This window comes from Zootoca vivipara, chromosome 5 (assembly GCF_963506605.1).
Source record: "Zootoca vivipara chromosome 5, rZooViv1.1, whole genome shotgun sequence".
NCBI lineage: Eukaryota > Metazoa > Chordata > Lepidosauria > Squamata > Lacertidae > Zootoca > Zootoca vivipara.
The window spans coordinates 15,069,930-15,086,257 of record NC_083280.1 but is presented as its reverse complement, the minus strand read 5'-3'; the positions used below and the strand labels follow the sequence as shown (position 1 = coordinate 15,086,257).

General features: G+C 46.0%; 1 protein-coding gene across 3 annotated transcripts in view; it reads right to left on the bottom strand.

Annotated features, from left to right (window-relative positions):
- Positions 1-9,531: 9,531 nt before the first annotated feature.
- PLD1 (phospholipase D1) overlaps positions 9,532-16,328 on the bottom strand; it is a 141,048-nt gene continuing 134,251 nt past the window's right edge. For all 3 annotated transcript variants that reach the window (XM_035134148.2, XM_035134147.2, XM_035134149.2), the window contains exon 26: positions 9,532-15,569. In XM_035134148.2, coding sequence (XP_034990039.1) covers positions 15,345-15,569 — 225 coding nt within the window. In that variant the 3' untranslated portion in view covers positions 9,532-15,344. The remainder of the gene's footprint in view (positions 15,570-16,328) is intronic.

Below are 16,328 nucleotides of genomic sequence, written 5' to 3'. Positions count from 1 at the left end.
GGCAGTGACTGGCCCAGAGTCACCCAAGTGAGTTTCATGGCCGGGTGGGGTTTGAACCCTGGTCTCCCATGTCCTAGTCCAATACTCTAACCACTACAACACACAAAATATTCCTGGGCTCTTAACAGAATGGGCTAAAATGAAATGGGAAGGAGAGAGAGAAGAAGATGAATACAAAGCAACATGAAATATTACATTAAACATTAGGAGAAATATTGCAAGCTGTGAGTGCCAACCCACTAGATTGATTGGGAACTACTAGAAATTCTGGTAGAAGAAGTTCTGTGTATGGGGAAATGCTTACTTGACACCACCGATATGTTTGATGTGCTGAAAAGAAATGTGTAACTTACAATGAGCCAAGACATAGGATATGGAGGTGCCTCTTTCCCCCCCCCCAACATCCAGAGATGAGGAATGTAATTTTAAAGATAGACAGAGCACAGTTGAACAAGGGATTTGAGCCAATCTGATTTGTTGATAATAACATTCAATCCCCATAAAGGCATCTTCTAAAAAATGCACACCATTATCTTGAAGAAAAAGCAAAACAGGGAAAAGATTTGGCAACTGAATGTATCTGAAAATTAATGGAAGCCCATTTGAACTGCAGGGCCAGTAGTATTTCTAGATATAGCAACAAGCGTGAGGTTTTTTTTTTTTTTGCAAATTACCGTTTCAAAATTCCTATGCACCTGAAATTTAGTTTGTAATACTATACATATTTTCATGGGAGAAGTGCCATGGAGGGTGTAGGGTTAAAAATGCAACTTTGCTACATATCTGGTGAAATTGCAGAATCCTAAAACTATTGGGAGGAGATATTTAAAAATACAGGTGATATAATAGGAAACAGTGTCTTCTTTGCATCGCAAGCGGTTCTTCTGAACAAACTAAAGAAATGAGTATTTTTTTTTTAAGGAACCAGCTGGAATTAGCCAATTCCAGAATTATTATAGCAAGGAACTAAAAAGCAAAGCAATACAAAACAGCCAACCAGTAAGGAAAGGCTTAGACGTGTTTGGCACATCAGGTTAATGAACAACATAATGGTACCTCTCTATTTATGAGGAATGGCTGAACAGATGGCACTGACCTATTTAAGGGAAATTGGCAGCCATTTATAGTTTATTCGAATCAGAATAACTCAACGGCAGATGTACAATGTCAGATTTTGTCACAATTGTAACATCTATAAAAAGAAATCACTGAAAGATGTACATATTGCATCCTATTTATGTTTGCAGTTATGTATACATTGTAGATATTTATCAATATTCATTAATAAATGCAATTGATGTTTGGTAATGTTTCCTATTTTTACATTGCAGACGTCTAAAGAAAACAAAAGAGAACAAAAAGGATAAACTATACAATGGGAAATAGCGGAAACCTTGATTAGACTGCACAATTTTGGTGCTTCTTTTCCTTGGCAGGGCGAAAACTATTGAAACCATCAGGGCAAGAAGCACCGGGATTCATGTATCATCGCAGGGCAAGGGGTATGCAGGGCTCAATATTATAGCTTGCATGATGTTCCGACACTTGGATTGCATCATGGGTTTTGTAGTTTTTACATGTGAAGGGTATAGTGCATCTATGATTAATCTATATATTTCTCATAAGAGGGGAAAAAAAAGATTGTGCAGGGTACAACAAGGCTGGGGGGGAAAACGTATCACGTTTCCATCTTTAAGTAAAGTCTGTTTCTGCAGCCAAAAGGATCTGCTCATCTCCTATGCCTACACAACCTTTTACTTGACATAGCTCCCCACCCTCAAGAAGAAACTGCAGCAGCACCCCCAAGCATAGCTGCCAAGTTATCCCTTTTTTAAAGGGATTTTCCCTTATGCTGAATAGGCTTCCTCGTGAGAAAAGGGAAAACTTGGCAGCTATGCCCCCAAGCCACTGACTCCACTGCCAAGCTTCCCTGGATGAGAATTTCTTCCACTGGTTCTGATCTTTCTAGTTGGGGTGTTCCATCCACCTATCACTAAGAGTTCCCTAAGGTTGATTAAATGCATAAAACTTCAACCGGAGATTTCCCAGAAGGGACAGACAATGTAGAAAGGCCATTAGCTGTGCTGTCGAACAGCATGCTAACCACTCTTGCATTTCCTCCTGGGCCAGACTAATCTCTAGATAACAGAAATCTGGAGAAGCATGATAACGTTATCATTCTGCAATGCTGGTTCCCTTTTACTTCAGACATTGTTTAATATATATATATATATATATTCAGATTCAACATAGTAAGAACTTCTCATCATGTTTCAAACTGTCACCCTGTGCAGAATATTGTGTGATTTTGTGTGTGCATTTACGTTTGTTTGTTTGTGTGTGTTTGTATGTGTGTTAGCACGCCCACGTGTGTGCATATATCCTCTCCCTCTCAAAGGGTTTTTATTCTTATTATTAAAAAAAAAAAATCCCCCGAAATTAATTTCCATCCCAGAAACAGCTTTAATGAGAACTCTGGCTGTAATCATTCCCAGCTAAATATTCCCTGTGATCAATCAAAACGGTAGAACCAATTTTGTTCCCGTCACTTTTGATTTTCCCAATAAAAAATGAGTATTCTGCCGCCACCCCTTTGGGATTTGAGCTCGCAGAACCCATCACTCTGCTTGCATCGGTGCTTTCTGAGGGATGGTATGCAAAGCGTGACGAGCTGACACGCGCGCTGTGGATAAATGAATTCAGATTGATTGTGTATTTGAGAGGGAGGGAGAGGGAAGATGCTTGGAGACCTGACTGGACGAGAGGTACCTGCGTGGAAACAAAGCCTAAGAAAATGCGACCCAGAAAGTGGAACAATCGCGTGCGCCCCCAAAAAACCCACCACATTTTAACAAAAAGGGAAAAAAAGAATTGGAGAAGAAAGCGGACAGTCTCCGTCAATTATAGGCTCAGCCAAAAGTAGGCTGGGATGAATGGAATATTTTCCTGGGTGAAATTTCTTGCCTTGACAGGAAGTCAATTTTTAATTTATATTTTATTTTCTTGCTGTCACCTGAAGATATAGCATAAGATGATAAGAAGATCCCCGCTGGATTAGGCGGAAGACCCATTATAGTCCAACATCCTGCCCTCACAATGGCTGACCACTCTTCACACCTGCGATTTTCAGCAGCTGGAATGCCAAGGCAGGCTACCTCCTGCAGCAGTAATGGCTGGTGGTCCTCCATAAATGTGACATTCGTAAGAGCATATGATGCTAGATCAGGGGTAGGCAACCTAAGGCCCGTGGGCCGGATGCGGCCCAATCGCCTTCTCAATCTGGCCCACGGACGGTCCGAGCCTGCCTGGTGTTTTTACATGAGGAGAATGTGTGCTTTCATTTAAAATGCATCTCTGGGTTATTTGTGGGGCATAGGAATGTGTTCATATTTTTTTTTCCAAAATATAGTCTGGCCCACCACATAGTCTAAGGGACAGTGGACTGGCCCACGGCTGAAAAAGGTTGCTGATCCCTGTGCTAGATAGCAAGGCCAAATAGCAAGACCAAATTCCTGAGGTCACCTGAAATAACACACACACACACACACACACACACACACACACACACACACACACACACACTTTAAGGGGTGTTGCCCTTAATAGTAAAGTACTGTACTGGATCACTGGCTGCTGCTGGGTATGGGATGAAACACCAGCAGATAGAGCCATCCTCAAAACTCTGATTCGAGCTCCAAAAATCAGCGCAGTTTCTTCCATAACGGTGTTTGGTCCTCCCAAAATATGGTGGGAGGCAAGAGGACACTCCCCTGAGCATTGTATGCCCCCCCCCAAAGCAGGCCCACTGTCAGGAGTATGGGCAGGAGTCAGGCTCTGGGGCCTGTAGTGCTTTGCAGGACTGGGGCCTGCCTCAGCTTGTGCTGGAGAAGCAAGGAGTGCCCACTCAGGTGAAGACCTCAGCTTGTGCTGGAGAGGCAAGGAGTGGTCACTCAGGTGAGGCTACTTGATACCTCACTGCACCTGATGGCAGGAGCTGGGAGGGATAAAAGCTCAGCATTTCCCTTCAGCTCTTTGCCACAGCAACGCTATCCCTGCCTGGTTGCCTCTGGCCTCTTGCTCCTGGAACCCTTGCCTTGCCGATGCCTTGATCCTCGACCCTTGGACCTCTGCCTTGCCAACGCCTTGACCTTTGCCTTGCCAACGCCTTGCTCCTTGACTCCCAAACCTTCACCTCTGCCTTGCTCCTTGACCCTGTGACTGCCTGCTGCTGGACCCTCAGCCCTGCACCTGTCCCTGCTTCTACACCACCATCTTGCCCTGGTCCTGACGTCCTCAGCCAGGGCTTCAACTGCCCACTGACCGGACCGTGACACCCACATTAAAAAAAAGCCTTTTTACATAGTCTGATTTATTTGGACAGCAACTCATAAAGTCATGCCAGCCTCTGATTTGTTACATCTTAATTTCAAGGGGAGAATCAACCACAGTGCCTGGGCACTACTTGTGTCTGGTGTTCCCCCATGCCCCGCACCTACCTCTAATTCTGGCTCTATTGAAGGAATGGAAGGGGGAAATCTACCTTTTAGTACCCTGAAACATGATGACACACTAGTTAAGGGTGTTTGAGGGATCGTCAATGGCAGGCATCCGTTCTTGGAAGCGAAATTAACTTACTTCCAGGCTTCGAAACTAGGCGCATTTTGCGATGGGATTTCAGCAGCACAAGCAGTTTCTGAGCTTTGGGTGCAGTACTGCGCCTAAGATTTCAGATTAAAACTGCAGAGCGGAAGGAAAGGAGGACCTTTTCCTGCCTCCCTGCTTACAGCTACTCTCTGAAGAAGAGACCCTTTAAAGAATATTAGGGGGTGGGTGGGCGGGGGAAGGAATGGACCAGGTGAAAAACGAACATAATATTTTAGCTGTAGTTCATTCATTTTCAGCTTTGTATTCTTAAAGAAGCGTGCCTAGACATTCTGAAGATGCGCCCATAACCTAGGTTTAATAAGGTGCCATTTAGCTCTTAGCTTTTATATCTCAGTTTCTAACACTGCTTGCTTCCATATACAGTAAATAGCTTTAGCATTGGGGAGCTAGGCATTTTAGTTGCAGCAAAGGTTACAGGTGCAACAGAAGTCCTATCCAGGCCCCCAACTCTATGTGATTAACTATCAGGTGTGTGGGGGAGAGTGAGGCCTCACCCACTAGCTCCATCTCACCATCTTGGTCCCTTCGTCCAAAGGTTGGGAGGGAGAATTTCTGTAGATGGAAGGCTCAGGGGCATAGCAAGGGGGGCGGGGCGATGGGGGGCTGGAGGCTCAGCTTTGGAGTCTACGTAGTGCACATGCGCAGCGTGAGCCTTCATCCTCCCGGTAGAAAGCCTCACTCGGCATGGTACGTAGTGACACGTGCGTCTTTACATAGAGACGCATGTGTTGTTACGTAGCGACACTGCGCATGCGCACTACGAGCGACGCCCCGCCCCCAGTGCACAGCAATTTGCCGCCCCGGGTGACGCAGCGGCTTCGTATGCCGCTGGGAAGGCTGCTGCATGCACAGAGACTTCCCATGTGAAATCTGGAACCCTGATGGTTGTGGGTGTTAATGGGTTAAATTGTTGCTTTTGGGGGCTGATTGGGGTCCTGTAGATCTCCTCCAGTTCCAGCTGCTGGATAGACCTTTCCCTTAACCTGGTTATGTTGTAATAAAGTGTTGTTGTTGTTTAGTTGTTTAGTCGTGTCCGACTCTTCGTGACCCCATGGACCATAGCACACCAGGCACTCCTGTCTTCCACTGCCTCCCGCAGTTTGGTCAAACTCATGTTGGTAGCTTCGAGAACACTGTCCAACCATCTCGTCCTCTGTTATCCCCTTCTCCTAGTGCCCTCAATCTTTCCCAACATCAGGGTCTTTTCCAGGGAGTCTTCTCTTCTCATGAGGTGGCCAAAGTATTGGAGCCTCAGCTTCACGATCTGTCCTTCCATTTGTCTTTAAAGGTCTTTGTATGGCTTGCTTCCTGAAGCCCAACACACCCCTGATCATGCAGGATTATAAATTGTGGTGGCCGGTGGGGAGGGGGGGGGTGCTCCCATCTGCAAATGTTTTTCCCCCAACAGAGGGGGCAGCTGATGGGGGACACAGCAGTGGGTGTGCTCTCCAAAACTGGGCCATGGATTTACATATAAACATGGGAAGCCTGGTGGGAATCTTTGATTATCTCTGAAGATAGTCACAACAATCTCTTGTGAGGAACAGGGAAGTATGAACAAGCTGTTACAACTCTCTGCTTCACAGCTCCTTGTCTAAGGAAGTGCCCTTGTTGATGATGGAAAGCATCCTGAATCTTGTTTGTTTGGCCTCTCAATGCTAGGTGAAAATGCCTGAAACGGGCACCATGGAGACCCGATGTGGCTTTGTAACAGAAAAACCTCTTGCCTTCATAAAGAGCCAGAGGCATGTTAAGGATAATGCGACCCAAAAACAAGATCTTAAGACAGTTCTTTCGTGGTAGTTTATTACCAAATCATCATGTGGTGGAAAGAGGAAACAGCTGTTAAAACAATGTGGTATTGGCTGGGCAAATGTTGACTTTTTCATGGCATCCTGCCTATATCCCTTTCCAGCTAGGTCTCTATAATGGGCCTTGACTGGAACCTACTGTGCTATAGTGATCTTAGCATCCGTAATCATGTCAATCGGCAAGGAGCAAGCGGATAGTTAATTGGGAGACAGAAGTCTCAGCAGTCAAGGATTACAGGTTGTCAATCAGCGATCTCCAAGTCTCTCAGCCCTTTTCCCTGCCTCTCTATGCCCCTTCCCTTTTTTTTCTTAATTTGCATATGGAGAAAACAGTTCGCTCCCCAGCAGGCTTGGTTGAGCTGTCTCCTGGTGCTTTGGATATCATTAAGACATAGAGGATTAAACAAATTCATGGAGGAGAAAGCTGTGCATGACTACTAGACACAATGGCTACCTTCTACCTCTACTGTTGGAGACAGTAATGCTTCTGAATACCGGTTGCTAGAAACTTCAGAAGGGGAAGAGCACCGCTGCTTGTAAGATTCCCATAGGGATCCATCTGATCACTGTGAGATCAGGATGCTGGACTAGAAGGGCCATTGGCCTGATCCAGCAGCACCATTCTTTTGTTCCTATGCTTTCTTCATAAGCAGAATTGCAATAGCACTGCATGACTCTAACACTCTCAAATCCCCTGGATACAACCTCCAAGAGAGTTGTGTGCCCAGCCCATCAATATGTCCCTCCATAAGCAAATCAGCTTCTGGCCATAAGAATAAGCTCTGTAAATCAATAAGGGAGACTCCCTTATTGCTCAACGCTGCTAGATTGGCTGTGTGACTAAGTTCTCGGTGGCGAACTTGATCACACAGCCAACCCCTGCAGAAAGCAGCTTTGCCAGCCCGACACTCAGCTGAGCAGAGGGCGAAGGGCTGGCAATCTCCTTGTGCTGTGGTTCCCAAGCACCCAACAACCAGCTGGCTCTCAGGCACTTTGAAAGCTCTGGGGAAAAGATTGCAATCTGGCCTGGCAGGACAGAAATGTTGCTCCTGATTTGCCTCTGCCCACTCTTTCCCATGAGACTGAGACTTCTCCTCTCAGCCCAGTTTTACAATGGGCCAAGTGGCATCTCCTCTCTCCTGTGCAGCTGATCGGAATTTCCTGGACATATCCAGAATACTGCAGCCGCAAGCAGTGTCCAGGCGGAAATTGGTGACATGTCTGGGAAAATCAGGACCTGGCAGCCCATGCTGGTGGTGTCGCTTTTGCCAATTTTTCTCAGAAATAGCTCAAAGGCGTCCAATTTCTTTGCAATCTTGCGAGAAAAGCTCAACAACTTCTGTGTCTGGATTTTCACTTTTTGAAATATGGCAACCCTAGTGTAGCACAATTGCTAGGAGGAATTTGTGGTCGGCAAACAGGATGGAGTCCGCCCCCCCCCCACCTTCCTGCTTCCTGGCTGATAATACTTGCTAGCAATGGAGCCAGACAGAAAGGCGCTCTGGCAATTGCATTTTGGTATGCCAGGTATGGGCCACAGGTTCATCACTGCCCATCGCCATCACTACATCTTGCAGTGCTATTTCTAGGGTCTGTGCATGACTGTTTCTGCGTTCTCATGCCTGCCACTTTGACAGAGTCCCAACAGCATTTATGGCTGGTTATCTGTTTCTGTCACTGCAGGTCCCCATTCATGTCTAAGCACTTATTTAAATAACATTATCTTAAAGGTAAAGGGGCCCCTGACCGTTAGGTCCAGTCGCGGACGACTCTGGGGTTGCGATGCTCATCTCGTTTTACTGGCCAAGGGAACCGGCGTACAGCTTCCAGGTCATATGGCCAGCATGACTATGCCGCTTCTGGCGATCCAGAGCAGTGCACGGAAATGCCATTTACCTTCCCGCTGTAGTGGTACCTATTTATTTACTTGCACTTTGACGTGCTTTCGAACTGCTAGGTTGGCAGGAGCAGGGACTGAACAACGGGAGCTCACTCTGTGGTAGGGATTCGAACCCCTGGCCTTCTGATCGGCAAACCCTAGGCTCTGTGGTTTAACCCACAGCGCCACCCGCGTCCCAACATTATCTTAGCTGTGCCTTTAGTACAGGATTGGGGAATCCTGAAGCCCAGGGCTGAATGTGGCCCTTCACATCTTTCTACCTGGCCCTACAGACTCTTCCCAGGGCAGCCGCGTTACTGACCTTAGCTTGCCCTCTCCTTGTGTCTTTTTGTGTAGCTGGATTGTTCTAATAGGCCCTCTTGCACCTCTGGATGGAAGACAAAGTGGATGTCAAAGAGCGAGCTGGCAGTAAATCACAATGTTCAAGTTGGGGATAACTCTTTATTAGCATGATCTCTGCAGACTTGGCTGAGGGCCAGGCCTAAGCAGCACAGCAGCTCATCCCCTGTAGGTCTCACCCCATGAATCAGTTGCTAAGACAGAAAGACTCCGTCTCCTCACAGCCACCTAAGTCCTCCTCTTCTCCAGGGCTTTCCCCAAGCAATCGGAGAAAGCACCTCTGTGCAGCCTGTCACTGCTCTGCCCGTTTCAGCCCTCTCCTGGTTCTGGGAGAGCTTGTTGCAGCAGGAGGGGGAGACACCTGTGCCTCTTCCCCTACCTGACTCATCTCTGCTTCTTGGCTTCCCTCCTCTCACTCACCTGCTTCAGCATCTGCCTCTGAGCCTGGACTTCTCTCTGCCCCAGCCTCTTCCTGCTCCGTTACCTCTTCAGCTTCTGACACCTCCTCTTCCCAGTCTTCTCCCACTTCTCCCTCTGACCACTCCTAGTTGTTCCACCACCACTAATCCCCAGGCTCTGAGCCCTCTTTCCTTGGTGGTTCCCCAGTTGGTTCCTCCCACCTTTTCCTCTGCATCCAACCAGTCCAAGACAGGTGTAGGTATGTGTCTAGGAAGTAATCTACTATACAAAAGTAACACTTAGCATCCATTGCTTCACTCATTCCACTCAATCACCGGCATGTGTTCCAGGAAAGCTGCCCAGAAGGGAATAACAGCTCTTGCGCTGAATAATGTGTCCCCCCCACCCCACCCCCGGCTGTAACAAGAAAGAAGCCACTCTCAAAATGAAGAGCCTGGGTGCAATTTTCTTTTCAGATACATTACGTTTTAGTCACAATCACAGAAGAAGGGGAAATAATAATAAAAGCAGCCATTAGCAAGATTAGCAATATCAAATACAAAAAAGAGAGAGGACGATTCTGAATCCTTCACAGAAGGCATATTCACAGTGTTCATGTAGTTGCACAGATATTTAGCATTGTCCCAACCCCTCTGAAACACACACACACACACACACACACACACACACACACACACAAAGATGCAGGCTTGTCTTACTGCTCGGTTAATCTGGAGAAAGTGGTTTGATCAGCCAATTAAAAAGCTAACTTTGTTTTTCTCCCATTATCTTTGCGTCAAGGATGGAGACAAGTAAATTACAATTATTCTCGGCGTCTACATCTATTTTAAGAAACTGCGATGGTGCAAATGGCCCAGCAACAATTGCGGGGGGGGGGGGGAACAAAGACAGCATGTTTTGTTTTTACTCCTTAAAAGGTCGGGAGGAGAAGAAGTTCTGAATTCCATTTGTCTGTGTGGCTTTTCATTCCGATTCCGCGCTGGTTGCAGGATTATTTCAATCAATACTGACTTTTGTCCTTCAACCTCGTGGATTCCTGATTCAGCAGCCTTCGGAGGGTTATCAATTACAGCAGCAATGGACGAGTTTTCTGGCAAGTCCTCAAAGTAGTGACATGAGTAGTGGTGGTCGGAGCAGGATGTCTTCTTGGCCGCACAAGGTTTCTTTTCATCCACATTTGGGTCCCCCAAGGTAGCTAACAATCAGCCGCAAGAACAAGTACAGAAAATTAGCAATCAGTGTTGTACTACAGTATCAGGGATGCAGGCATACCAGTGTAAATAACAGTAGTCAGCTTACGGCATACAATAGGAGAGAAAAGACCTTAAATATTATTACTCGTGCCAAAAGTGCAGTGGAATAACCTTTCTATATCTCACACCAACAGAGAAATTCATCACAGAATGGTAGACTTGGAAGGGAACCCAAGGGTCACCTAGTTCAACCCCCTGCAAGGCAGACAAGACTCTCAGGGCAGAGTTCCATAGTCTGGGTGCCACAACCCTGTCCTATGTTTTGGTAGTGGGGAAGCCATGGTGTTCCAGAGGTTGTTGAACTCCCAAATTCCTCCAGCCCCAAGCAAGCATGGCCAAGAGATTCTGGCAGGTTGAATGCATGGATAAAGGTATTGAGCTTCTTAAAATAAGGAATTGTATGATAAAAATTGATCTTCTTTTATCAGTTGCATATTTTTTTTCTTGCATGGTGCTCAGTAGACCAAGGCTCTGTAAATCATACGGACACTATATGAAGCTATCTCGTACTGCTGATATAACTAGTCCAGAACTAAGGGAAGCTTTTAATGTTTAATAGATTATTGTATTTTAATGTTTTGTTGGAAGCCGCCCAGAGTGGCTGGGGAAACCCGGCCAGATGGGTGGGGTATAAATAATAATAATAATAATAATAATAATAATAATAGTTAATTGCTTGCTCTGACTTGCTTAGCTCTCCTGCTTAGCTGCAGGTATCAGGGATCAAACCCAGGACATTCTGCCTGAAATGCCTGTAGCTGAGAATAGGGATGGGTAATCTGCCCATTTTGCTTTCTTGCACTTCCTCATTTTTTCCAATCTTTAGCTCAGTTTAATTTCCACACCAGTTTGTCAATTTTTCTTTAACAAAAAATCCTCATGAATATTCATTAGCGTCTGAGCATGCCTGTCCCCCAATTATAATCCTTGTTTCGTATGTTGCTTTCACTAACAGAAGCATCTTCATGCTCACTTTCCCCCCGAATATACACATTTTTCTGTACACGTTATTTGGTTGGAGAACCGAATAGCAAAATTCAGAGAAGTGTGCATTTCAAAGGAGAGCCGTGGATAGTTTTGAGAAGTGAGCGTAAGGTAGATTTGCATTACAAGGCAAACCAAACTGGATTGGTTCCCCATCCCTACATGGGAAATAAGTATATAGATGGAAGCACGAGGGATTCAAAGTCAGCAAAACACTAAAAGCCTCATTCAGAAAGGCGAGTCAAGTTGGAATGATTTACCAAGGGGTCCGGAAACACTTCAGCAGCAATAAATAGGCATGACTGATTGTGGGTAGTCAGTTAAAAGGAGAATAAAGAATGGAGGAACGGGACAAGCAAACTGAACAAATCAACAGCCAGAAAGTTTGCCATGAGATGCCTAGTAGTTTGCTATGGAAGCCTTCGTAAATCTGGCTGCACCCCTATCTAAGGAATCCAATGTTTCAGCGTTATTCTATGAACTAATTGTCATAAATTAAATTTAAACAAAATTTAAATTACATCAGGTTTTGTAGATGGGAGGCACTACACAGGAACATTAATCCATGCCAATGTTAAAATTGTGGACTGGATGGCCCTTGTGGTCTCTTCCAACTCTACGATTCTAAAATCTTGGTAACATAGCTAGAGCACAACAGATAGCTTTATGGAGCAAATTTACTATCCAAGCTTAAATGGCCATAAACTGGGCATGAGGTCTGCAGTTGAAGTTGCCGTTTGTCCAGGCCATGTAAATTTTTTCCCGGGGCGAGAGTTTGCAGTGCCTATAAAACAATCCAACGGGCCAACTAAGTTCACAAGCAGTCTGTCAATGAACATTTATCTTGGTAGTCAAGCTGACCGATAATAACACGCAAACCAGTAAATCCTTCTCTCTGCAAAACCGAATTCCGTGTTCTTAGGGTGAACCTATAGGTCTTCACATTTCTCTGAAATTAATTGCTTTATATTAGTGACGCTGCAGTGCACCTGACGCAAACAGTATTCACTGTGAAGCCTTCAGGCTACAAAGCAAACGTTGCTAACACAGAACCGACAATTCACAACGTGAAACTACAAAGAGGGCTACAAATCACTCGCCCACAAAACAATCACAGCCCAGATTACAGTAGTGGCCATCCTTGGGGGGTGGGGGTGGGGGTCAGCATTCTGGAAGTGACGTCGGAAGCACCAGATAATGCCCAAGTATGAGATGGTGTAACTGCAACAGTGTCCCCAATGAGTAAGGTTTTACTTCTACTCTGCTCAGCCTGGGCAGCAGCACGCTATGAGAGTGGAAGACAGGATTGCATGCTCCTCTCCTGTTCTCACTCCTTGTGCCACCCCCTGACCTAGAACGGGGGGGTCACCGACCGCCTTTGGGCCGGTGGACTTTTTTTGGAATTTAAAGAAAGTGTCTGTCACAAAACGGCTGCTGTGGGGATGTGGCATCGTGGTTTCAAAGTAGGAGAGGCTGAGCCAGTGCAAACAGGAACTGAAGAGGAAGAACAATCAGTCTTTCATGTATTGTGGGGTTACGTACTGGGACCTTCCACGGGCGCCATTGGGGGGGGGGGGTTTACTGGCAGATGCCATGTTGGCGACCCCTGACTTGGAAATATGCAGAATAGCATTGGCTGAACTGAAAGCTCAATGGCGACTCAATTCCAGCTACGACAGTGCCTTCACATCGCAGTAGTCCTCTGAATCAACCTGATTCCCCAGCAATTATCCCCAAAGTCCACTTGCAAAAAGCAGCAGCAGCAGCAGGACAAATTTGAAAGCCGACACTTCCTGAGAAATCGTAAGCGATGGACAGCACATCACAGAGACATACATTAGCCATGCAGTTTTCCCTCCTAAAAGGATGCTGTGCATAAATTATTGAACCATCACGACAGACTTCTAATTCACCATCGGCAAAGAAGGCATGTGATTTCTGCCCATGCTATGGATTAGCAGCATGAAATGCCAGGCACTGTATAGCAACGTGAAACTAAGCCGGGCAGCAGGCCCGCCCTTGAGGAATGTTAAGTGTTATTTATCAGCATAATGCAAAGCGCTAGACTGTCCTCCACCTAATGAAATTGCTTACTATACAGACAACAAGGTGCTTGAAATGGAGATGGAGGTGCCAGTTATGTTTCAGGTGGGAGTACCCTGTCATAATCTTTTACAGCTAAAGGATATAGTACAACATCATTTATCTAAATCCCCCTAGTGGGTGGCTGCATATCTTGAATCAGAATTGCCTGTGACTGCCGAATCGCAATCTCCTTTATACTGATGGTGGCCTTAAATAAATAAGGTAAAGGTAAAGGACCCCTGGACGGTTAAGTCCAGTCAAAGGTGACTATGGGGTGCGGTGCTCATCTTGCTTCAGGCTGAGGAAGCTGGAGTCCACAGACAGCTTTCCGGGTCGTAAATACTACTGCTCAGGCTTTGGGGCCTTGCCTGGACAAGGGAGCAATCTTCCTTGGGCACCAGCTGCAGCACCTGTCAGGTCTCCTGTTGCTGGCACCCAAACCTACCTTTGTATCCCATGGTGACTGACTGTGCCCCAGGAAGCCATCACACGGGGAGGAAGGGGATCCATACCGCAGGTGCTTCACTAACAAGGGCGCGACATAAATGGCGTTATGCAGCACAATGGATAACCAAGAACTTGGTGGTGTTGACCCTTCATTGCCAGCACCCTTGCTGCTGGGGGACTGTGCGTAGCTGCCAAGTCTCCCGTATTCCCCAGGAAACCCCCATTTTTCCAGTCGTTTCCTGCTGGCAGCCCAGATTTTAAATCCCCCGGATTCTTACCGGCCCGGGGAGGCTCCTTCTGCACATGTCTGGAGTCTCTGGACATGCGCAGAAGCAATTTCTGGCGCTGCGGCCATTTTGGAAATGGGCAGAGCATGCATAGAAGCAACTTCCGCTGCTGCTCTGCCCAGTTCCAAAATGGCCGCAGCGCGACTTCCGGTGCCGATCCCGGATTTTTCAATCTGGGAGTTGGCACCTATGGGACTGTGCACCCTGACGAACCACGGCGTCAAAAGCGCTTTTATGCAAACCAGTGCATTAAACAGTGGGAACTAAGCTGAGCGTTGCCTCAGAACGTTCCAGACCATACTGATGTAATGGGACGCATGCAAGCACTCCAAGACTAGAAGCATTTCTTGCTGTGAAGAGCTGAGTGCCAACAGACAAACAGTGATCACAGTCATGGCCCAAAGTGCAGTGTTTTCTCAGCAGTCAATTTACACAATGCTCTACCCCCGCAAAAAAAAAAAAAAAACGGAGTTTAAAGAAAAAGAAATAAATTCTAGCTAGGTAGCCTAGGGCCAAAGATTTAACCAATTGCAATAGCCCACAATCCACCACGGGTGTAATAAGTACATTGACAGCACATGCATATTCACAGCAAATAACTCAGTGTTCTGTGCACAGCTCACGACAGACACATGGATGCAAATTCACTTTGCCTAGTGCAAGAGGTACTTCCTTGGAAGTGGTGGCCTTAGTTATTGTTGTGGCAAGTGGTTGCCAAACATTCTCCAGTGTAAAACATAGTTGGGACGAACAGACGCTTTCTCCCAGTTCTTTATGGCAAGGAGTTTCTGAATTCCCTTTGAGGCCATCGGCCAAGCAGAGCAAGCATGCCTGGAATAAGTAGCGTCTTGCAATATGACTTGTGGTCTTTTGAGGAAGTGGCTTGCAATTCCCGTCCTTCCTGGGTTGCTTAATTGCAAGTCCTCTTTTATCCGTGAGCAGAACTTGTCAGTTATCGGTTGCTTTTGACATTTCACCCTGCTGCACTGCTGTTTTCTCTGAAGCTCTTCCACCAAAAGGCACTTTTGGATCGGTGCAGACTTTTCTCCCTATGGCAAAAACATTCCATGCAACCACAATCAATTCAGCAGATCTCCAGAGAACCCTGTTTTTGCTTTTTGTGTTTCTTAAATCCAACATATGCTGGATCCTCTTATGTCCAAGTCTCCATGGGGACCATGGATTCTTTTGTCCCGACGGAGGGAAGCAAATTCTCTTCTTGCAGGAAACCAAAGGGGAACTGAACTAAAAACCCATGGATCTTTTTGAGTTCTTCTGCTGCTTTGGCAGGATTTTCGCAAGCGAGCTTCGGCTTAGTGATGTGCTCCCGTAACTTGGCCAAGCTAGTCACTTCGTCATTGGGAAGGCTTCGGAAAACCTAATTCAAGAGATGGATGGAGAAAAGGAGTGTGAGCACAGAAGTCTTTCCAAAGGCCCATCTACACCAGAGACTTAGCCAAGGGTACCACCTCTCCCCACAGAACTGCAGGTCTGTGCCAAGGGCTAGGGATCTCAAACAGACAACCGAAATCTGTCAGTTTGGGTTTTTCTCATTTTCCCAAATGTTTGTTCAGTTCTCCATATTTACATATCAGTTTGCAAATGTCTTCCCTCACCTCATAAAAGAACTCAGCATTTAGTATGGTTTTCTCCTAATATACATGTTTGGCTTCATACACACACTTTTGCAAAGCCGTTTTCCCCCAATGCAATGCATTTTGTATGCTATTTTCACAAACATAAGCCTTTTTATGCATACTTTACCCAAGTATGTGTACTTCTGTGCATGCTGCTTGGCTGGAGAACTGCGCTGCACAATTCAGAGAAGTACAAATTTCAAAGGATAGCTGTGTTTCGGTTCAGACATTCTTTTGGAAAGCGCAGATTAGGTATGCTTGCCTTTTAATGTGAACTGAATTGCATTTCTCTCTAGTACCCACATCAAACTACAGTTCCCAAGATTCTTTGGGGGAATCCATGTTAAAGTTCATACACACATTTTGACTGATTATGTTACTCACCCATTTCACTACAGAGGAAAACCCGCAATGTAGCCCTGGGTTTCTGCAACTGTTTTCCAGACAAAACTAAAAACTACCAAACTCTGCTAAATCTAAGAGCAGATAAGGGCACAGAG